General features: G+C 39.0%; 1 protein-coding gene and 1 pseudogene across 1 annotated transcript; one reads left to right on the top strand and one right to left on the bottom strand.

The window, feature by feature from the left end:
* Positions 1-9,138, top strand: part of LOC127455860 (tetratricopeptide repeat protein 23-like) — a 33,608-nt pseudogene extending 24,470 nt beyond the window's left edge.
* Positions 8,510-23,718, bottom strand: LOC127455662 (synemin-like). The gene is made up of 4 exons (XM_051723687.1): positions 22,492-23,718; positions 19,095-19,219; positions 15,853-15,923; positions 8,510-15,368 (listed from the first exon to the last, which is right to left on the bottom strand). Exons 1-4 carry the CDS (start codon positions 23,293-23,295, stop codon positions 13,255-13,257), a joined length of 3,114 nt encoding a protein of 1,037 aa, XP_051579647.1. The 5' UTR covers positions 23,296-23,718; the 3' UTR covers positions 8,510-13,254.
* Positions 23,719-23,773: the final 55 nt, after the last annotated feature.

Raw genomic sequence — 23,773 nt, 5'->3', positions numbered from 1 at the left:
CTCCTCTTCTGAGTTGTAACTTGACAACCACGTCTTTTAAAAGCAGCCCGAGATATGTATCAAGCAGTCAAAGACGTCTGTCTGTGCTTGTTTATATAGAAAAACATTTAAATCCAGACAGGCACATAAAGGTGTCCTGTGTATGTCCACTAAGGATGAATCTCCCATGACAGGCCCCATCTCTCTCCTCTTCACCTGTGTGACTGACTGAGCACCAGTGGGTGGGGCCAAGGGTGCAATGACAGAAAAATAGGCATTGCTTATGCAGATGTATTTGGTCCTTGTGATGTCACAAGTTCCACAAATTCCAAACGAGCCGTTTTTGCAGCTTGGTTTAAATAAATGCTCGTTTTCTATTAAGGAGGAAGTTTTCAGTTCTGAAACTTACAATATGCTTTTATAGTACAATGACCTCTTATATGTCAAAAGATCAAGGAAAATTTTATTCCTTATGTCATGACCCCTTTAAAAGACATCATAAACAGATACGTTTATTAAAAAATCAAATCAAATCAAATCACTTTATTGTCACACAGCCATATACACAAGTGCAATGGTGTGTGAAATTCTTGGGTGCAGTTCTGATCAACATAGCAGTCGTGACAGTGATGAGACATATACCAATTTACACTAACATCAAATTAACACAACACAATTTAAACATCTGTTATACACATAATTACACTCAACAATATACAAATAATAACATACACTGTACAGTATACAATACGCTGTTTTTGGTTTTTTTTTTTTTTTTTTTTACTATATAGATACACATTATTCAATAAAATTAAAAATAAAAATATATATATAAAATATATATATATATATATATATATATATATATATATATATATATATATATATATATATATATATATATATATATATATATATATAGAATGTACAGTATTGTACTGTATTGACATTCAGGCTGTCGGTTGATAGTCAGTTGTTAAGAGAGAACATAATATAATAATAATAATAATATAATTTATAATAGTCCGGTGTGAGATATAAGAGTAAGGGTAATAAAGTGCAGTGCTGATGTATTTTGATCGTGGGAGATCAAGAGTTCAGAAGTCTGATTGCTTGGGGAAGAAGCTATCATGGAGTCGGCTGGTGCGGGTCCTGATGCTGCGATACCGCCTACCTGATGGTAGCAGTGAGAACAGCCCATGGCTCGGGTGGCTGAAGTCTCTGATGATCCTCTGAGCTTTTTTCACACACCGCCTTGTATATATTTCCTGGAGGGAGGGAACCTCACCTCCGATGATGTGTCTGGCAGTTCGCACCACCCTTTGCAGTGCTTTGCGGTTGTGGGCAGTGCTATTGCCGTACCAGGCGGAGATACAGCCAGTCAGGATGCTCTCCACAGTGCAGGTATAGAACCGTGTGAGGATGTGGCGGTTCATTCCAAACTTCCTCAGCCGTCTCAGGAAGAAGAGGCGCTGATGAGCCTTCTTCACAACGACTTCAGTGTGGACGGACCATGTGAGTTCCTCAGTGATGTGGACACCCAGAAACTTGAAGCTGCTGACTCTCTCCACTGGTGCTCCATTGATGGTGATGGGACTGTGTTCTCTATCTTTTTTTCTGAAGTCCACCACAAGCTCCTTTGTCTTACTGACATTGAGGGAGAGGTTGTGCTCCTGACACCAGTGTGCACCTCCTCTCTGTAGGCTGTTTCATCATTGTCAGTGATCAGACCTACCACCGTCGTGTCATCAGCAAACTTAATGATGGCATTGGAGCTATGTGTTGCCACACAGTCATGTGTGTACAAGGAATACAGTAGTGGGCTGAGAACACAGCCCTGCGGGGCTCCAGTGTTGAGGGTTAGTGATGAGGAGATGTTGCTGCCTATTCTAACCACCTGGCGTCTGCTTGACAGGAAGTCCAGGATCCAGCTGCACAGTGAGCTGTTTAAGCCCAGAGCCCGGAGTTTCTCATCTAGCTTGGAGGGCACTATGGTGTTGAATGCTGAGCTGTAGTCTACAAACAGCATTCTCACAAGTGTTCTTTTTTTCCAGATGGGAGAGAGCAGTGTGTAGTGTAGATGCAATGGCATCATCAGTGGAGCGGTTGTTGCGGTAAGCAAACTGCAGCGGGTCGAGATTGAGTGGCAATACAGAGCAGATGTAATCTCTGATTAGTCTCTCAAAACATTTGCTGATGATGGGGGTCAGAGCAACAGGACGCCAGTCATTTAAAAAAGTTATTTTTGATTGTTTTGGTACAGGCACAATGGTGGATGTTTTAAAGCATGTGGGGACTACAGACAAAGAGAGGGAAAGGTTGAAAATGTCCGTAAAAACACCAGCCAGCTGGTTCGCGCACGCTCTGATGACGCGGCCCGGAATGCCGTCTGGACCCGCGGCTTTGCGGATATTCACCTGTCGGAAGGATTGGGTTACATCCGCTACAGAGACGGAGAGTGAACTAACCTCTGTAGCTTCGGCCGTGAGAGCTCTCTCTGCGAGGGCGGTGTTATTTCCCTCGAAACGAGCATAAAAAGTATTTAGCTCATCCGGTAGAGAGGCAGCGGTGTTCATGGCGGAGTTTTTATTCCCTTTAAAGTCCGTGATGATGTTAATTCCCTGCCACATGCTTCTAGAGTTGGTGGTGTTAAACTGTCCTTCAATCTTGTCCCTGTACTGGCGTTTTGCTGTTTTGATAGTTTTTTGGAAGGCATAACTGGCTTGTTTATGCTCCTCCGCGTTCCCGGAATTAAAAGCGGAGGTCCGCACATTAAGTGCCGCGCGAACATCACTATTGATCCACGGCTTCTGATTCGGATAGATTCGTACAGTTCTGGTCGGAATCACTTCCTCTACGCACGTTCTGATGAAACACATTACGCTATCAGTGTAAAGCTCGATGTCGTCATCAGAGGCGGACCGGAACATCTCCCAGTCCGTGTGATCAAAACAGTCTTGTAGCATAGAGTCTGATTGGTCCGACCAGCACTGGATCGTTCTGAGGGTGGGTGCTTCCTGTTTCAATTTCTGCCTGTAAGCGGGCAGAAGCAGAATGGAAGAGTGGTCCGATTTGCCAAATGGTGGGTGGGGGAGGGATTTGTAGCCATCCCGGAACGGAGAGTAGCAATGATCCAAAACCCGGTCCCCTCGTGTGTTGAAACTAATGTGCTGGTGATATTTTGGTGCGACTGATTTTAAGCTGGCTTTATTAAAGTCCCCGGTCACAATGAACGCGGCCTCAGGGTGCGCGGTTTCCTGCTCACTTATACTCCCATACAGTTCCTTGAGTGCCCGGTCTGTGTCGGCTTGTGGGGGAATGTACGCAGCAGTGATAATGACCGCCGTGAATTCCCTCGGTAGCCAGAATGGTCGACACAGAAGCATAAGAAATTCCAGATCAGGAGAACAGAAAGACTTGATGGAATGTACGTTCCTCTGATCACACCAGGATTTGTTGATCATAAAACATACACCACCTCCTCTAGTTTTACCTGAGAGGTCTTTCGCTCTGTCCGCTCGGTGCACAGAGAACCCCGCGGGTTCAATGGCTGAGTCTGGAATCTCCGCAGACATCCAAGTTTCTGTTAGGCAGATAATGCAACAGTCCCTCGTCTCTCGTTGGAAAGAGATCCGCGCTTTCAGCTCACAGAGCTTGTTATCCAGAGCCTGAACATTTGCCAGTAGAATAGTGGGTAGCGGGGGTCGATTTGCGCGGCGTCTTACTCTGATGAGAACGCCGGCTCTGTTTCCCCTTTTCCTCCTGCGTTTCCGCGGCCGTGCTGCCCAGACAAAGGGCTCTGCTTGCGTGTTTGTAAACAGCGGGTCGGCATTGAGGAATGTGAAGTCCGGTTTTCGGTGTGAGATCGCTGAACCAATGTCCAAAAGTGTTTGTCTGTGGTAGACAATGAGGCAGACAACATCCAAGACAAAAAACATAAGAATTGTGAACAAAACAAACAAAACATTGCTATGTTGTGTCGGAGCTCGCAACGCAGCAGCCATACTCGGCGCCATCTTGAGTCCCTCAACATTATTTCACAAAGTACTATACTTCATAATCCTGTTGGCAGTTTGCAGTTGCCAAGAAATGTAGCAAGTTGCCACATTAATAGGATGTTTGGTCACAGGTGTACGTTTATAATCATTTTACAACAGGTTCGTTCACGGCTCATCCAGTCAGAATTTAGATTCTGAACTGGTTTCCTTTACATCAGACTTCGGGGTTCCCCCGACGCATTTGAGCAAATATGCACACATGCACTTTTCAATCAGAATGCCACTTATTCATTGACATTAACACATAGGCTGTGTTCTCCAACAGAAAGTGTGTTAAAGCGCTTTCTCTTAACAGCCTTTAATCCCTTAAACAGCTGCATCTGCGTTTATGTGACATTTGAACGCTGCTTTCTGCCAAACCTCTGAGTAAGTCGTTTTCTTAAATGGATTGTTCACCCAAAAATGAAAATTAAATCATTGTTTACTCAAACCTGTGTTGTTATAACCCTATATGACTTTCTTTATTTTTCTTAACACAAAGGGAGAAAAGTCTGAAGTCTAATAAATTATTCTATGAAACTCATGATTGTTATGAAAGCATATGATAAGGTATGGTTAGAAACAAACCAAAATGTAATGTATTATTTAGTGAAAATGTTCACTGACCGTTGATCTCCGTGCATTCATGATAGGGCACAAGGGCAATAGTTCACGCAGTGTCCTCATGACATTGGGGCATTCAAGCGAAAACTAATTTGTTTATCTAAAAACAAGTCCTCCACAGCGATAGCAAAAACAGTACACATCACAGCTGCGCACAAAACAGAGAACAGAACGTACTAAACATGTCTGAAGAGTTTGTAGTCGAAGAATTGATGCATTTCTATGCCCAGCCTTAATAATTTTTTAACAGAGTACTCGGAATTCAAACAGAAACATAGAGGAGGCTAAAGGCAGCCACAGTCACACCGTGTCCTAAACTGTTGGCAAACGACATGTGATAAAAGGTATATTTTCTATGGTAATTAGAGATTTTGTCCTAACCAGCTGTGACTAGCAACAGTACATTCTATCGATCACCTGTTTTCTATTTTTGGCATCGCGCGGGTAACATCCGCTGTGAACTGGCACAGGTCCAAAAAAAATAAAAAATACGGCTGGGCATAGAAATGCAGCAATTCTCGACTACAAATCCTTCAGACATGTTTAGAACATTTTATGTGCAGCCCTGTTGTGTTCTGTTGTCGCTTTCACTGTGGAGGACTTGTTTTTAGATAAACAAAACAAGTTTTCGCTTGAACGCCCCAGTGTCGCGAGGGCACTCCGTGAACTGTTGATCTCATGCCTATCATGAACGCCCCAGTGTCGCGAGGGCACTCCGTGAACTGTTGATCTCATGCCTATCATGAACGCACACAGGACATCAATGGCCAGTGAACATTTTCACTAAATAATACATTAAATTTCAGTTTGTTTCTCACCAAACCTTATTGTATGCTTTCATAACAATCATGAGTCTCATACAATAATTTATTAGACTTCTGAATTATACTTTTGCATCCTTTTTAAGCTTGAAGAGGTGGTCACCATAAACTTTATTTTTTTCACAATTTCTCCCTTTGTGTTAAGAAAAAGAAAGTCATATAGGGTTATAACAACAAAGGGGTGAGAAAACAATGACTGAATTTTCATTTTTGGGTTACCTAATCCTTTATGTACACGTTGTCAGTCTTAACAGAATGAAAGATATATATATATAGAATAAAAGATATAGAAGCCTCAGCAAAGTGAAATTATGCCTAAACAGCAAACTAACAAGGAACTATGCTTCTAACCACAGGTAAAGAACTGTAGTTCCAACCACAAAACTTTCCGACGCTTAATGCGCATGTTCCTTTGATCTATGCTTTTGGGAAACACCAAGTCGTTGAACTATGTTGGTATCGATGGAACTTGCAACCATGTTGGCTAACGATGCTTTTGGGAAACACACCCAGAGATTCTATTAATTACTGAGATAACAACCTCCACACTTTTACTATAGGAGAGAGAGTAACGGTCAACTAGCCTGTTTTACGACAGGAAGCCACAATTTGCGGGAACCATACAAATTAATTGGGAGAGCCGTAAACTGACACCTACCTGTCGCCACATTTTCTATGACTTCTCTTGTTAAACAGCAATTTTATTATAGTAAACTCCACACATAGTTAATTCCAAAAGAATTGTTTAGCATGAAACATGTTGAAGATTAGTGGACAGCTGGTCAATTCTTTAAGTGCTGAGCTGTTTCCTCACAAAAGCAGTTTATTCAGCAAACTAAAGCATCTCCTCCATAGACATCCATTAAAAAAAATTTCCTCGTCTCCTCGCCAGTGTACCGCCCATAGAATGTCTATGGGACCGCCTCATTATGCTAAGCTTGTAGGCCCCTTATGTAGAAGGGTTCTGACACACCTATGGTTAGGCACCTTGCTCAAGGGACCAACTACCTTTATGGGGATCAAACCAGCAACTTTCTGATTACCAACTATGAGTTTTAACCACTACATCACACCACCATCACTTAAACACAAAGTCACTATAGAAGCTATGCGATTGCAAAAAAAGCTATTTTGACCTGAGTCTCTTAGGGCCTTAGGTCTATAAAGCTATGGTCTAATATTGGAGGGGGACATCCAAGATATATACCCTAGGAGGGGTGCTTTTCCTGACACATAATGTCCCAAGGAATAACATTGTTTTCTTCTTCTGAATGCAGCCAGACATTTTGATGGCTATTGGAAATTTGCAGAGTACTTTAAGTGTTTAAAGGCACTGAACACAGTTAAAGGAACAATCCAGCAACCTTATTAAAGTACAGTTTTAAAATCTCGTCTCTGAACTTGCATACAGTAACATTACAGAATAGACATGGAACTTATGCTTGTATTGAAATTGTGTTTTATACTGAAGTGACATTCAAGCATTATTTAAAGCCTGAACTATTTTGGACTGGGCAATGCTATTTTAATTGTATTGCACAGGCCACTTCTCCCTCAATGTCTCCTTCAGTAGTCATGCAACACCCTAGTTCTCTTATTTATCTAGCTCTTAGTAAACAAACACAAACACATTTGCTGATGTCTAGAATAGTTCACCCAAAAATGAAAATTCTGTCATCGTTTACTCACCCTCATATTGTTCTGTATGACTGTCTTTTGTGGAACATTAAAGATGATGTTTAGCAGAATGTTAAGAAAGGATTTCTTTGCAATGAAATTGAATGGGGACTGAGACTCGCATTCTGCCTAACATCTCCTTTTTTGTTCCACAGAAGTAAGAAAGTCAAACCTGTTTGGAGCAACATGAGTGAATGATGACAGAATGTTTATATCCCTTTAAGTAAGCTATTTCTTGAATATGTAAGTGGCTTGAATTCCCTCAAAAGTCACTCTAAAAACACCTCTGAAATAGCATGGCAACAATGATTTCTGGAGACCTGGCTCCACTTGTCTGTAAGTGAACTTTGTTGCTATGTTTCTTTGTTGTTGTATCGAAGGGCTCCAATTCTGGGGCCATGAATCAGTGGTCCAACACTCTGTGACTCCTCAGTCTACTAACCTTTCCCCATTACCGCTGACAGATAAGACGAGCTCATATCATGTTCTTTCTGCTGCAATCATGACAGCAGCTGCAGCACAGAGCAACACACCACCAGTTTAGAATTGGCTCAAAGCCAGGGGTTTGAAGTGATAGAGAAAGGGCCCAAAATAAAGTTATATTTTGATTTGTTTTTGTGTGTATTTTTTTTTTAAAGACAAAGACTTTTTGAGAGACACTGCTACTGTTTTCCTACTGAAATGGGCCTCTATGACATCACTTTCTCTATGATGGAAAGAGATAAAAACAAGGACTATTCAAACATCAAGGAAACTTTGAACAGTCTCTTTCCTTTGCTGTTTTTTTAAAGGACTGATATCATGTAATTTTGAGTGGTTTTGGAAATATGTGGTTGTTGTTTTGTTAATATTGTTGAGTGAAAGATAGGGTTTATTTGAGGAAGTAAGCTGGCCGGGTATGCTGTAATATCTGTTTGCCAAAACTATGTCAAGCTGTCCAGTACCTCATGAGCCCCCACACAAGTTTTTGCAAAAGCCTTTAGTTTAACATAGTGTTGTCTTTGGAAATTCAATCAAATTTAAACCATAAAAAATGGAAGGATAATGTTCAGGACAACATACAGTCAGTCAGTTATTATTGTAAACTATTAAGTGTTTCATCACCCTGAAAGGGTTTATTTTGTGATAATAAGCAACTGATGTATATTATGCCATTTATTATGTATTATGTCTACTTACCAAAGAAATTACTAAATGGACATGAAATATTGATTTCAGTTGAAATTATTGTTTTATGTGAGAAGACACTGCAAAGTATAAGAGAGACAAAGTACAGGAAATGGGTTGCCTTTAGAAAGCTTTAGCAGTCATTATACAGAAATATTAGACTGCAGAATGCTGTGATGGATGAATCAGAGTCAAGTATTACTGTAAATTTGTCCAATAAGGTATTTTTATTTTTACAGTCACATGCAGATTTGAATGCAATATTGAAGCTTGGCTAGCACTTTATTGGTAACCAGACCTGTCCATCCCATAATAATAATACTCATATTTAAATTGATGAAAATGAATTCTTTGGACCACATAGGAAGCCTATAAAGCAATTATTCCATAGGTTATAGTACTAAGTTTGATGACATATTCAATATTTGGCCTAAATTCACAACATTTTTTCCAATCAACATATACAATCTTTGGTTCTCTCTCTCTTTCAGTGTCTAAATATTCAGAGTATGCTGTATGGCCCTCAGCACAAGAATACCAAAGCTACACAAAGAACTGTGGACACGCTGTCTCAGTGAGTTTCCTACCCAACTATGTGTAAAGTGATACACACATATCACAATGCACCCTAAAAATGCCAATACTGTGCTTCCAATGCAGTAAACTGACATTTAACCTGGAATATAGTGTGTTAGTGAATGTGAATATTACTTCTAGATAAGGCACTTAATGCATTATATCTTCTAGGTCACCAGAGGTTTGATACAAGGCCTCATTTCTGTGCAGTGGTATCATCTCCGTCTGAGGTGAAATAAAGAATCTCCAATTCATAGGAGCATTGACCACCAGGCCTATGTAATTAATGTGGCTGGGACTGTCAGGGATGTTTGACTTCCTCCTATTTCACCAAGGGGAGTCTGTGGATTAGAGAAAAAACAAAACAAGGCAATATTCTTTGGACAGCAGACAAGCTCTGCTGTGTCTCTAATTTCTCAGCTGTTGGCAGGGCGACTACCTTTGCACTTCAAAAATTAGAACTGTCCAACAGTGATCTAATACACCTTCACAGCAGTTTCTGCAAATACTCTATGACTGCATAGCTCTATAATTTTAATTGAATGATAGAGCTATCATTATAATACTTTGACTGCAAATATTTTTCTGAGGATTGAACTGGACTCACTACACAAACTCTGTGCTTGTCTGTAAAGGTTTGTTTATTGTGTTATCCAATGTTCAGACAGTGAGCAGACAAGATACCAAGTCTTTTTCTTAAGAATTACACAGCAAAAAAAAAAAAAAAAACTAAACAAAACAAACAAACAAAAAAAAATAAATAATAAAAAATAAAAATAACACACCCTTTTTGTGAAATTTCAAATTGCAGAAATACATCTGTAGTCTGCCAGGTGAAACCAATCCCTGCTGTGGCAGTAAAAGGTTGTATAGCATATGACACTGTAAATCTGCATGCACAGTATATGCACAAAAGGAGGGCTCACACAGTGTTTATTGAATAATAGAACCCTATGCATAGATTTAGACAGATATTGTCAGGTGCTGAACACCATCTCAAGGGATGCAGATAAATGGCTGGAAATGGATTAGAATAGCACTTGTTGTTGATGAATAATATCAGTATCTTAAAATATCAATATTCTGTCATCATTTACTCACCATCATGTAGTTACAAACTTATATGACTTCCTACCTTCCATGGAACACAAAAGGCAGAATGTTAGGAACTGACAGCCTCAGTCACCATTCACTTTCATTGTATCATTTCTAATGGTGACTGAGACTAACATGCTGCCTAACATCTCCATTTGTGTTACATGGATAAAAGAAAGTCATATGGGTTTAAAAACAACAGGAATGTGAGTAAATTATGACAGAATTTTAATTTTTGAATAATTCTAATCAGTTTATCTAATCTGTTAACATTCAGGATATTGATTCTATAAAGGTTTGTATTGATGCAGACATGAAAAGATACTTAAAAATTATGTGTTAAATGAGAGCCTCATTTTTCAACAAGCATCTTGAAATGATGTCACATGCTATTTCATTCTAAATGACACTCTATTGTTAATTGCAGCCACCAATGACATTACATAAATTATGTTTGATATCTGTCAAAAGATGTAACAGAATGCATGAAGGTTTTACAAAAATAGAGGAAAACTTAAATTTTTACACATTGGTAAATTTTCAGTCTAAGCTTTCAATAGAAGGTCTTCAAGTATGAATCCTAAAAATAGACACACATTAGACGCACTCCTTTAGTGGAGGTGAATCCTCAATCTGAGTATCGTAATAGGCTTAATAGCACTTAACTAGCTATTCTTGAAACACTTGCACACTTCTGTGTAAGCTGCCTAGCACTTATTTTTAATGCGTGATTTCTTCAGTCACACTCATGCTCTCTCTCTCTCTGTTTATAACAGGGCAATGAAAAATGTTTCGTCTTGTAAGAGCGATTAGTCCTCGCTGGTCTAATGTAATTTAAGGATTAAGAGATCTCTGGGAAACAGAAAGGACAGTCTAGTATTTCCTAACTTTAGCAGAGCTAGAAACTGTGTCTGTGGCCAAACGTATACCACACTGCCCAAGTCAGTTCATTTTACAGTTGTGGCCAATAATATTGGCACCCTTGGTAAATATGAGCAAAGACTGTGAAAAATAGTCTTTCATTCAAAATATTCACAAAAATCTATCCTCTAATGGATATCAAACACAACACAAGTTTTATAAAAAAAATATATATATATATATTTTGTCAAATATACAGTATGTGTGGCACAATTATTGGCACCCTTTTATTCAATACTTTGTGCAACTTCCCTTTGCTAAGATAACAGCTCTGAGTCTTCTCTTATAATACCTAATGAGGTTGGAGACACCTGGCAAGGGATCTGAGACCATTCCTCCATACAGAATCTCTCCAGATCCTTCAAATTCCAAGGTCCACACAGGTGGACTCTCTTCAGTTCACCCCACAAGTTTTCTATAAGGTTCAGGTCAGGGGACTGGGATGGCCATGGCAGAACCTTGATTTTGTGGTCAGTGAACCATTTTTGTGTTGATTCTGATGTGTGTTTTGTATCGTTGTCCTGCTGGAAAATACAACCACATCCCATTTTAAGCTTTCTGTCAGAGGCAGTCAGGTTTTGATTTTTTTATCTGTTGGTATATGATAGAGTCCATGATGCCATGTATCCGAACAAGATGTCCAGGACCTCTAGCATAAAAACAGCCCCACAACATTAAAGATCCACCACCATATTTAACTGTGGGCATGGGGTACTTTTCCATATGGCTACCTCTCTGTGTGCGCCAAGCCCATCTCTGGTGTTTGCTGCCAAAAAGGTCTATTTTTGTTTTATCTGACCATAGAACCCGGTCCCTTTGAAGTTCCAGTAGTGTCTAGCAAAAAACTAAAGACACTTGAGTTTGTTGTTGGATGAGAGTAGAGGCTTTTTTTCTTGAAACTCTCCCAAACAGCTTGTGGTGATGTAGGTGTCTTCTGATTGTAGTTGTGTAGACCTTCTGACCCCAACACCCAACTAATTTCTGCAATTCTCCAGCTGTAATCCTTGGAGAATTTTTGGCCACTCAAATCATCCTCCTCACCGTGCGTGGAGACAATACAGACACATGTCCTCTTCCAGGCCGATTCTTAACATCTCCAGTTGATTGAAACTTCTTAATTATTGCCCTCATGATGTAAATGGGTATTTTCAATGCTTTAGCTATTTTCTTATAGCCACTTCCCATTTTGTAAAGCTCAACAACATTTTGCTGCACATTATAACTTTATTCTTTGGTCTTACCCACTGTGATGGATGACTAAGGGAATTTGGCTTGTGTGTTACTTAATATTTATAGCTCTGTGAAACAGGAAGTCATGGCTGAACAATTTCATGTTCCTAGTCACCCAGGAGAACTAAAAAATGTAAAATATGAACTGGAATATACTTCAGATATATTTTACTCATAAGAATTTCTAGGGGTGGTAATAATTGTGGCAAAGGTGTTTTGGAGAAAAATATTTAATTATGAGATTTTCCCCCACTGTCAATTAGTTTACTTCAATTAAAAGTTAGATTTTAGTGAATATTATTAATGAAAGATCAAAAGGATAAACAATAAAGACATATTTTTCACAGCATTCTTTGCTCATATTTACCAAGGGTGCCAATATTTTTGGCCACAACTGTATGTCCGTAACCAAAAAGGTATGCATACTTTTGTAAATACCATCTCGATTTATTCATTTTCTGTTTAACATGACCATATTTTCTAAAAACATGCCATAGCCTACAATGTATACTTTTACAAGAAATGAAATGACATGGAAAGAAAATACTGTATTTAACTTTTTCTGTACTTAAAGCAAAACTATATAATAATAAAATAAAAAAGACGTCCAGGTAGTTAATACAAAAATATATACTAAGATCAAACCAAAACAGTGTTTTAGTGATAGTTCACCTAAAAATGAAAATTCTGTCATAATTTACTCACCCTCATGTTGTTTTATTCCCATATTACTTACTTTCTTCTGTAAAACACAAAAGATGTTAAGATGCAAAATGTTTCCCTCAGTCACCATTCACTCATTCACCATTCATGGTATGGAAAAAGATGCAATGAAAGTGAATTGTGACTGAGACATCCATTCTGCCAAACATCTTTTGTTTTCCATGAAAGAAAAAAGTAATACGAGTTTGGAAAAGCATGAGGTTAAATGATGAGTTTTAATTTCTGGGTGAACTGTCCCTTTAACTTGTCAGATATACCAGAAAATCAGTCATGGATCCTGGATTTTTGATTCGACGATCAACAACACCTGATTGCTTTTGTCCATTTTCATAATGAAATACAGTATGTGACTGACTTAATTGATATTTTGAGTTATAATGTGTAAATTGAAGGGCATTTTCATCTTAGTCTTGGTCATCTTTGGGGCTTTCAAGATAAACAGTTGCGATTCTCTTCTCGTGACAGACCTTCAAGTGAGGGTCAATCATCTGGGTCTGCAAAAACTCAGTAGTGCCGCTGCCTCTTTTTTCTTCAGTTTCGCTGCCTCCTCCACTTGCTGATGCAGAAGAGCTGTTCGCATCTATTTGAAATGTGAAGGATTTCTCACTAGGACCCAGCTTAATATGTTTCTCCATCTTGCTGACCTCATCAGAGCTCCAGTGTCCAATCTCTTCATCGCTGGTCATCCACGTCATTCCCTCCGTTTCAAACTCTTCTTGGGAAACGTTTATAGTGTATCCTATTCCAGCTCCTCCTCTGAGGGCCTGCTGGAGTCCTGGGTTGGATGAGCTCAATGCTGCCATTATCTGCTCTTCCGATGGATCGTCCCCTTCCTCCTCCAGGAGCTCAGAATCCTCCAAAGTCTGGGATACATTAAGCTCTGCCACAATGGTCATGGTTCCATTGTCTGTGACTTGTTCCACTTTCTTGATGTCCACTGAGACACTGTCTGGAGTCTCCCCACCTTTAGTTAAAAATGCAAGTTCTTCCTTCAGGGCCCCAGTGACAGTACCTTGGATTTGCTCTAGTGCACCTCTAAGCTGTTGTTTGCGGTCTATTGACTCCTCTGTCAGCATTCCCACTATGGACTGTTGCAACGTTGGAGAGACATGCACCTCCTCTTCAATTATGCATTCTTGGATACTGTCTCTCACAAACGAGTGGTCACCATATTCAGGTGAATCTCTGTAACTGTGACCCTCAGTAGTGGACATTTTGGCCTTGTCTTCCTGGTAATATCTTTCATCAGACAGATCATCCACAACTCCATAATGGGTGTAAGACATGAACCTTCCATCCTCCTCAGACTCAGACCTATTGTCCTCAGGATTGGAGACAAAGTATTTTTGTGAATCTTGGCCATGGGAGAAGTAGGGTAAACTTTCATCTCTGATCGCTTCGACTGTCTTAGAACCGCCCTCATTGGGTTTTATGGTCTTAGAGTCGCTCTCTAGCTCCTCGATTTGGAAGAACATTGATGAGGTTTTGATGTTTGGTTGTTGGGATTTAATCTCCACAGTCTCCTCCATTTCAATTTCAGATTCCTCATCACTTTGAGACTCCACGGGTTCCTCTATTATCTCCACATTCACCGACCTGTTTCCCAAGCTCTCACCTTTAAGACCAAGACTCAACAGGTTCTCGATCACGTTTCCTGTTGGGGTTCCTTTGATGTTCTCTAGGCTAACTGTCTTGACTCCCTTGCTGAGAAGTTCCTCCAGGGCTGAATCTTCAGATAGGTCTAGCTCTTCCTCTACTTTAGATTGTAAGACAATCTGAGTCTTGGTGGTTCCATCATCTTGCTCTGTTTTCTCCACATGATATGTGACTTTTGAGTCAGGGGATGAGCTGAGTACCCTAGTATCCAAACCAGCAGGTTTCATAACCTGCTGAATTATTTCTTCCACAGAAACAGCATCAAAGACTTTTTCCTCACCTACAAATACCTTAGACTCTCTCTCATCTTTAGCTTTGGACTCTTTTATTTTGACATGTTGTGTTTCATCTATCATTGTTGCCTTGGAACTGTCTGTATCTTTTTTGGCATCCATTCTCATTTCAACATCTTTCTGGTGGCTTTCAAACTCTCTTTCATCTTTAGCTTTTGATTCTTTTACCTTGACGTACTGTCTTTCTTCTTTCCCTGCTGCCTTGGCATTCATTCTCTTTTCTTTCGGTTCAACATCTTTTTGATGGCTTTCTTCAATGGTGGCCTTGCTTAAGGTCATAGGAGGTGATACCAGTTTCACTGGCTTTGGTTGCGCTATTTGTGAGACTTTAGAGCTGGATGTACTTTCGACCCTGGGCAGGGGATGCTGTGAAACTTCTTTTGGGTAATTAGCAGCAGCTGCCTGAGCTGCTTTGGTAAAGGAAATCATGTCCCTTCTCAAACTTTGCGGAGCACGATTTGATACACTGATGGGCATATCATATCCTGTGAAGCATTTTTTCATATCTGGTTGACCTGCCAGAGTGCTAGAGACTCTTGGGGCGAAAGGGTGGGCTGGCATTTTCATATCTAGATAGACAACATAAGACGATAATAGTTCAGAAATTAGGACAATAAATATTTTCTTACTATGTATGTTAACTTGAAATTTACATCATTATTGAATAATATTGTATTTTAGTTTTGTAGCATAAAAGCTAATTATTTGATCCTAAGATATCCTACAATTCACAGCTGTCTGTTTCCTTAAAGAGATAATTTCATCATTTAATAACCTCATATTGTTCCAGAATGACATGACTTTCTTCCATGGAACACACAAGGTGTTAGGCAGAACAGCAGTCTCAGTCACCATTCACTTTCGTTTTATGGAAAAAAAGATTCAGTGAAAGTGAATGGTGACTGAAGCTAACATTTTGTCTAACATCTTTTGTGTTCCACAGAAAAGAGTCATACAGTTTTGAAACAACATGAAGGTGAATAAATGAAGACAGAATTTTCATTTTGGGAGGAACATTCCCTTTAATTCACCTATGACACAAAGAAACAGTACCTATTACTCTTTCTCTTGAGTGCTGATTAGACCACATTTGAGTAGGTCTTCCTTCTTCTTCCAAGAGTGCCCTGATGAACATTACAATGCAAAAAGTTAAAAAAACAAAAACAGATAAATTAAAGGTCAGGGTGACCTTTACATGTGAGCAAAACATATGCTGTGAACAAAACATAGGTGCTACTTTTTTCACCTCTTTTGTGAGCGCTGACTACCCCCCTGCTCTGCCGATACCAAGCAGAAGCTCAAACACCAGTGAAGACAACCTGAAAAACCTACAGTACCACACCCATAAACCTTGTCCAAAGCAAAAATGTCACCATATTTTGTCTACCATTGTGTTTAATTGGTCACACAGGTCCTTGAGCTCATGCTTTGAAGCTACCTTGATAAAGCTATTACATGGCAAATGTGGTGGAGAACCAAAGCAGACTCTGTGGAGCATCAGTATCCCAGTGGAAATCCCCTGTGATTATTCTAAAAGACTGCACTAAAAATAACTGCCACAATGCACCCCTGCCTGTTTTCATTATAGCTCAGAATGTGGTGCAATTTTAAACAGACCAAGGGAAAGACACTTTTACATGATCATGTCTCAAAAGACATTCCAAATGTGCCAAACAACACACTATACAGACATCTTCAGGCGAAAGAGTCTTAAAGTCTGCATGTAATCAAAATAAAAACTATTTACTTGGTAAGTGCACATTACTAGTCTTGTGGTGAACAATTCATCCATGCAAGTTTATCCACAGAAAAAAACTGATTGTCTTCGTAAACTTCAATCAAAATCTGAAAATTAGCTTCGCCTCTGGAATGACATTCCTTCTCTGATGATGTCAGTTTGACGGCTTGGGCAGAACATCCTTTAACCACTCCCCTCCAACTGCCAGTCTGCTTTGAGCTTTGACAGCGAGTAAAAAAGACGCATAACAAACAGAGATGTCGAGGACGTGTGTTTTAGGTTGTGGCTCTCCCAAAACCCTTTTCCCAATCCCCCAAATACCCTGGTTACAGGCTTGATGGTTTGACATTTTGCATTTCGAAGAAGGAGGGATATCAGAGAGGTCACGGTTGTGTTCGAGGTATTTCACCCGAGAATGCTTCAAAAATTGGACAGAATACAAAATGGGGTTTGTGAAATATCTGTCCTTAACAGATACGGCTGTCCCGTCAGTGTACAATGTTGGTACCTCACAAAGTTTGATGGTAAGTGAAACTAACTAGCAAGCTCGTCAGAAATGGTTTTCATCATTAGCTGCATTATCTACCAGCTATACATTTAGACATAGTTTTAGGCTACTGTTCTAAGCAATGCACCCTATTTAAAACCTCGCCAAAATTCAGTAATTAAACACTGGTTAATGTAATAAAGGTTGCAGCATTAATATCAAATAACAATTAGTTTTGAAAAATTAGCATGGGAGACATCGAGATGCTCTCGAATGTGACCTTGCTCCTGAGACTCCATGTCCAGGTCACCATTAGTACTCTCAAAAATGTAAGGCCTGATTCCCGCAATAAAATGATCCTCTGTGTGCTCCTGCTCCTAGTCCTCCTCCGCCTGCTGCAAACAAAATTCTTCCCCATCGAAAGCGATTGCTGCCGGTGTGTCAGGTGACGAGTAGTCCTCCACAACTGATTGTAAACTTGCGTTCAGATCTGCCTCCATTTCTGTATGGAACGCCTACTTTTCTAGATCCAATCAATTCCCATTGGATAAAATCAAGCCCCGCCCTCTACTTTTTCTCATTCTGTATATACCGTTTCACTCTGAAATACGTCACAATACTGAAGTCGGTCGCAACTTCCGTTACATGCGGACTTTAACCTAACTTCTGGCTAAAAGAATAAATGATGTATGGAAAATGGCAGACAATGAGAGAAGAATCCAAAACATATTTTCAAATAAGTCATCAACATGTGTTTGCTACCTGCAATGATGGATCTTCTACAGAAATTGTTATGATGACGCAAGCTATATGATCTATCTTGAGAGCAAAATAGCCACCACAGAAATATTAATGCATCAATCCAAATAAAAAAAAACCTAGAAACACTTCCTGTACATGGCTTAGTAGTAAACCAAAACAACAAAAACTGGCAAAATATAATTCCCTTTAACATCTATTGTTATGTTCCTTCATTTATGACAGTTTAAATGTACACAATAGAATGAATGTCATCATTATTCAGATTCAATGTTAGCTCAAATGCACCGTGATCAAGTCAGAAATAAAAACAGGGAAGTTAACCAGTCAAACAGGGAAAAAGTGGGAGGGACTTTCAGCAGACTTGCCAAAGGGGAGGGCATTAGTTGCTCTCTTCTACAAGGCTCATGTTGGGGGTGGCGGCTCTGTTAAACTTCACTTCTCAAACAAACCTCTAAACGGCCAACAGAAAATGTGTGTATATTCATTACTTTGCACAATGGAAAATGCTTGAAATGTTTTTGTACCCTGCATCTTGAATACAAGATTAACAATGAGGAAGAAGGACCCAACTTGGGGTATCTGGATGTTAGAAGGAATGAAATTTCAGACTTTTTGGTGCAATTTAAATAAAATATAAAACCAATTGTGCATCAAAACTCCTTAACTCCTGAGAACCCATATTTAAGGCCACCACAAACAATATTTAAGACTTGCCATTTTGAAAAATTGATACTTTTCAGAGACCCATGTATTACCCTACATTAGGTCTACAAAAATATGTCCATGAAGCTAATAAAAGCATAAAAACTAATTTTGGAATTAATATGTAATATTACTAAGAGGATGTGGGAGGAAAAAAGAAACAAGGTCATTCCTCCCTGTGCTTGAACATTCAGACAATAGACAGGAATTTTCTTACAAATACGAGTTTTAAGGAACTGTCAAAACAGTGGCTCCATAAAATTGAAGTCTTAGTACAAGATATCTGGAAATAATTAACAAACATGAATTATCAGAAAATAAGGATGCCTGGTTTGGTAATACAGTCCCAAAAGACCTATTTTAAAATGTGAGCTTATAGCATTTTTTACTTCTGATATAATATTAATTATATATAATAAATATGTAATGAGCTTATGAAAGAGCTAAATTGTTTCAGTAGAACTGGTTATTATAAGGAAAGAAACAGCTTTCCATGCTATTTACGGTATTTAGCCAACTATAGTTCTTCTTTTTTTTCTTTCTTCAAAGCACTAGTCATTTAGGGAGATGCACTGTTTAATATTTTTTTGCTGAAAGAAGCTTTACCTATATGTAGCCACTTCCAGAGCAAGACCCATCTTGACCCGCAAGAGATCTTGATGGTCCTTTAGCTTCTCTGAGATGGTGTCGGACAGCAACTTGCGCTCATACTCCAGATCCTCAATAATAACCTGTATGAGAAGACAATTAGCTTTTTTGCTCTTTTACACAAAAACTAAATTAAAAGTAAATTAGGTTCAAGTATTAAGTTGAAAAGGCATGTGTTTTTGTTCTGAAGGCTTTTAAAAATCAACATCTCAAGATTGATTAGAAAGTCACTAGTTTCTGAGCAGTTATCTTTCAAAAGTACATTTAAATGTAATAACTAGGTTATTTTTTATCTTTCAAAACAGTTGTGATGCATTTTAATCATGAACTGACTAGTAATCATTTAAACCATGAAACCTACTTTTCTTTATCTCATCTCTCTTTAATAGGGTTGTCCACTTTCATCTTATTGATCCAAAGTATATTTTGGGTGCTACTGTTTGTGTGATGCACCTGTTTGAGAGCTCTTGCAACATCACTCCCTGATGAAACATCGTTATTTATTTAAAGAGACAGATGTCTTTAATGATAGAAGATTATCTGCTTTATGTTGGTCAGCATGTAAGAATCTTTAAAATAATTAATATTTCCTGTTCAATACAAGTTAAGCTCAATAGACAGCATTTGTGGCATAATGTTGATTACCACAAAAAATGATTTCACCTTGTCCACCCTTTTCTTTAAAAAAAAGAAGAAAAAAAAAAGCAAAATTTGAAGTTACAGAGAGGCACATACAATGAAAGTTAATGGGGCAAATTTTTGGAGGGTTTAAAGGCAGAAATGTGAAGCTTATCATTTTATAAAAACACTTCCATTAATTCTTCTGTTAAAAATAATGTATTTTTTGAGCTGTAAAGTTGTTTAATTTGTAATTTTTACAGTCGTTTTAAGGTTTGTTGACATTTCATCATTATGGCAATGAAGTTATAACTTTACACAGAAAAGGTTAGTAGGCAATTTATCACACTAAAATCATGTTAACACACATATTGTTTATGTCTTGTGACTATACTTTTAAAACAACGAGTATTTTAACGTTTACAGATTGGCCCCATTCACTTCCATTGTGAATGCCTCTGTAACCCAGATTTTAGGGTTTAATTATAAATAAAAGGAGGGACAAGCAAAAATTATTTTGTGGTAATTAATATTATGTCACAAATGCTGTTGATTGAGCTTAACTTGTATTGAACCCGGAACATTCCTTTAAGTTCAGATCAGATACACAACACATCAAATTCACTGGCTCATTCAAGGTACCATCTTCCATTTGATGTCTAGCCTTTAAAATTCTCCTCCACTGTTTTTTATTGCTCATTTAGTAATGGATCCACACACTCCATCACTTACTTCTGGTGGTCTCTAGTGGAGGCATAAATGTCATCCATTTTAAATATTAGCTACATTAGTCCTGGGATGTTAGTATTACATAGCACTTAAATATTTTGACTTTAATAAATGGATCAGTAAATTTTCATTATAAAGCAGTATCTTTAGTCTGCTTGGTGACTGCATGTCTATTAGGAGACGCCAATGGTTTTGAAGCCTGAAAAGAACATTTAGCACTCAATAGGCTGGATATACTAACTGCAGTACAATGTTACGACTGACATCCTCAATGCAGCTCATTCAATTTAGTCCACAATAACACAACACTTTACTTCTCATTTGTCATTTCCCCATGAGAGAGGCAATCAAGGGATGGAGCATTAATGCCCAATTTTTCTAAAGCACATTAAGCTGGACATAATAAACATGGATATTGGCAGTGCTGAAGCACTCCTCACTTAAGCTCCTTAGGGAACCACTGACAGAACAGGTGTTGGGATAATAATGTTCATCAACATGGTGTCTTCTTGATTTCCACTATGTGTTTGTTTCAGAATCTTTTACACTCTGTGTCTGTAAGAACTGAGAGGTTTGTGATGTGATATATCATTAACATGCAGGAATGCCCTTGCCAATGTCATCTGCATTCCATGCTATAATTTATTTGTCAGCTATGATACTGCTGCTGGCACCTCTGTAGTGCGCAACAGTGGGTGTGGCACAATTAAAGTAGTATGAGTTTCTTAAAAGAATAGTTCACCCAAAAATCATCATCATTTACTGACTTTTATGCACAAACACAAACAAAAATTGTTAGAAGAATATTTCAGCTCTGTTGGTCCATACAATGCAAGTGAATGGTGACCAGAACTTTGAAGCTCCAAAAAGCACATAAAGGCAGCATAAAAGTAATCCATAAGACTCCAGTGGTTAAATCAGTGTCTTCTGAAATGATATGATAGGGTTGGGTGAGAATCAGTTCAATACTTGGGTCCTTTTTAACTATAAATTAATCTCCCTTCCCAGTAGGTGGTGATATGCACAAAGAATGTGAATCACCAAAAAAAAAAAAAACGAAGGAGGACATGGAAATGAAAGTGCAGATTTATAGTAAAAAAGGACTTCAATACTGATCTGTTTCTCACCCACACCTATCATATCACTTCTGAAGACATTGATTTAACCACTGGAATCGTATGGTTTACTTTTATGCTGCCTTTGTGTGATTTTTTCGGAGCTTCAAAGTTCTGAGATATTTTTCTAAAAATCTTTCTTTGTGTTCAGCAGATGAAAGAAAGACATACACATCAGGGATGGCACGAGGGTGAGTAAATGATGAAATAATTTTCATTTGGGGTCAACTATCACTTTAAGGTAAGTTTATACCGAATGCGTTTTTGTGGCCGTCTTCGCTCTTTTTCAATAGTTTTTTCAATGTAAACATGCTCTAGCTTTTTTAGCGCTTCGACGTGTTCGGTCTGAACGGCCCCTTACACAATATTTACTCCAAAGGATGCCAGGAAAATCCATGGCAGTGTTTTTTATTAATACAGTACCTTTCAAATGTTAAAGGATTAGTTCATCCAAAAATGAAAATTCAGCCATTGTTTACACCCCTGTGTTGTTATAACCCCATTTGACTTTCTTTCGTTTTATTTACACAAAGTGAGAAATTAGGAAAAAAATGTTTTGCTCAGTGATGTCATACAATGGCAGTTTATGGTGACCACCTCTTCAAGCTTCAAAAAGACACAAAAGTATTTAGTAAAAAAAAAAAAAAAAAAACTGTAGCAACAGACATCTGATTTATACTTTTGCGTCCTTTTGAAGCTTGAAGAGGTGGTCACCATAAACTGCCTTTGTATGACATCACTGAAAACATTTTGTTTTTTCACAAATTTCTCCCTCTGCGTTAAGAAAAAAAAAAAAAAGAAAGTAATATGTGGTTGTAACAACACAGGGGTGAGTGAATGAATGAATTTTCATTTTTGGATGAACTATCCCTTTAAACGACTTTCTCACCCACCTGATACTGATTGATTTCAGCTCTGGAATTTTCCTGCATGTTCATGAGCTGCTCTTCAAGGTTCAACTGCACTTGAGTTTGTTGCTCAATTTCTCCTCGCAGCATTTTGAATTGTGAAGCGTATTCCCTCTTTTCTCTCTGAATATCTTCTAGCCTCGCCTGGTCGGCTTTGATAGACTCTTCGATTTCCTCTACCTTTAGGCGGTACATATCCAAAGTCTCTTGCCAGCTTTCGGCGAAGTTGGCCGCATACTCCTGCACCTCTTCCATCGTAACCGTAAGCTGTGGAGGTGCGCGATGCGTTTGCGTGACAACACGTACAGTTCGAGAGTGCACCTGGTCCCTCAGGTGGGCTATTTCTTTTCTGTGGGCATCTTCCAAAAACTTGTATTCGTTTTCGAGCTGAATGAGACGATCTTCCAACGCAGTGTTGGTCTGAAGTGCATGATGGAGTTGCCTCTCGCAACCTTTAATCTCGCTGTCGATGCTTTTGCTCACCGAAGCCTCCTCTGAACGCATCGCGTGAAGCATCTGAAGTTCATTGCGCAGCTTCTCGCGCTCCATTTCTGCTCTGCATTTCTCGAAAGATAAGCGCTCCACCAGTCTTCTCATCTCCCGTAACTCTGACATGTGTTTGTTTTCCCATTCTCCTGACTTAGTTTGTCTGATTGAATTGATTTCGCTTATCAGGCAGGTATTTTCCTGCTCCAACTGTTTTGCGCGCATTAGGTACTGGCTGAGTTTTTGGTTGAGCTCCTGGAGTTGGAGCTTCTCGCTCTCAAACGGCTGCCTCATTCGGAACATTTTTTTGTTTGTAATTTTGTAAATCTAATAGCCTTGGAATACGCTTAAAGACGTTATGTTAGAAGCTGCTCAAATATTCCCTTGTTGTCATCAGTGTTGTGCGTCGATGAGAAGCTCTGGGGCGGATCTCAATGGGGCTGAGGCGTGTGCTAATGAGCTGATCCCGTGTCCTGTTAGCGAAATCTCTACTAACCCTACTATGGGAAATGCTTGGCTTATGAATATTAATTACGTAAAGTAACGTTCGCCCAGTATTCCTAACTGATTTGCTGAAAGACACACGTTGGTAAGTGGGCGCGTGATCTCTGAATATTAATTAGGTTACGTGAGTAGACGCTCCGTGAAAGTTATAACGTCACCACGCTTTAATTAATATTAATGACCTTGTCCTTCGCAATAGTAGGATTTGTAAAACTGCATCCCGTTCAGAAGCAGATGTTTGAAGGTGGAGAGTGTGATGGGATATGAAATGGCTCTC

Source organism: Myxocyprinus asiaticus, chromosome 18 (genome assembly GCF_019703515.2).
Source record: "Myxocyprinus asiaticus isolate MX2 ecotype Aquarium Trade chromosome 18, UBuf_Myxa_2, whole genome shotgun sequence".
NCBI classification, from domain to species: Eukaryota; Metazoa; Chordata; class Actinopteri; order Cypriniformes; family Catostomidae; genus Myxocyprinus; species Myxocyprinus asiaticus.
This window is presented reverse-complemented; position numbering and strand designations above follow the sequence as displayed.

Excerpts from the sequence above, each read along its gene's own strand:
- LOC127455662 (XM_051723687.1), bottom strand. The coding sequence starts at position 23,295 with ATGTTCCGAATGAGGCAGCCGTTTGAGAGCGAGAAGCTCCAACTCCAG. Across the intron at positions 15,924-19,094 it reads CTGGAAGTGGCTACATATAG|GGCACTCTTGGAAGAAGAAG; the intron begins GTAAAGCTTCTT and ends AATGTTCATCAG. Across the intron at positions 15,369-15,852 it reads CTCAAGAGAAAGAGTAATAG|ATATGAAAATGCCAGCCCAC; the intron begins GTACTGTTTCTT and ends TTGTCTATCTAG.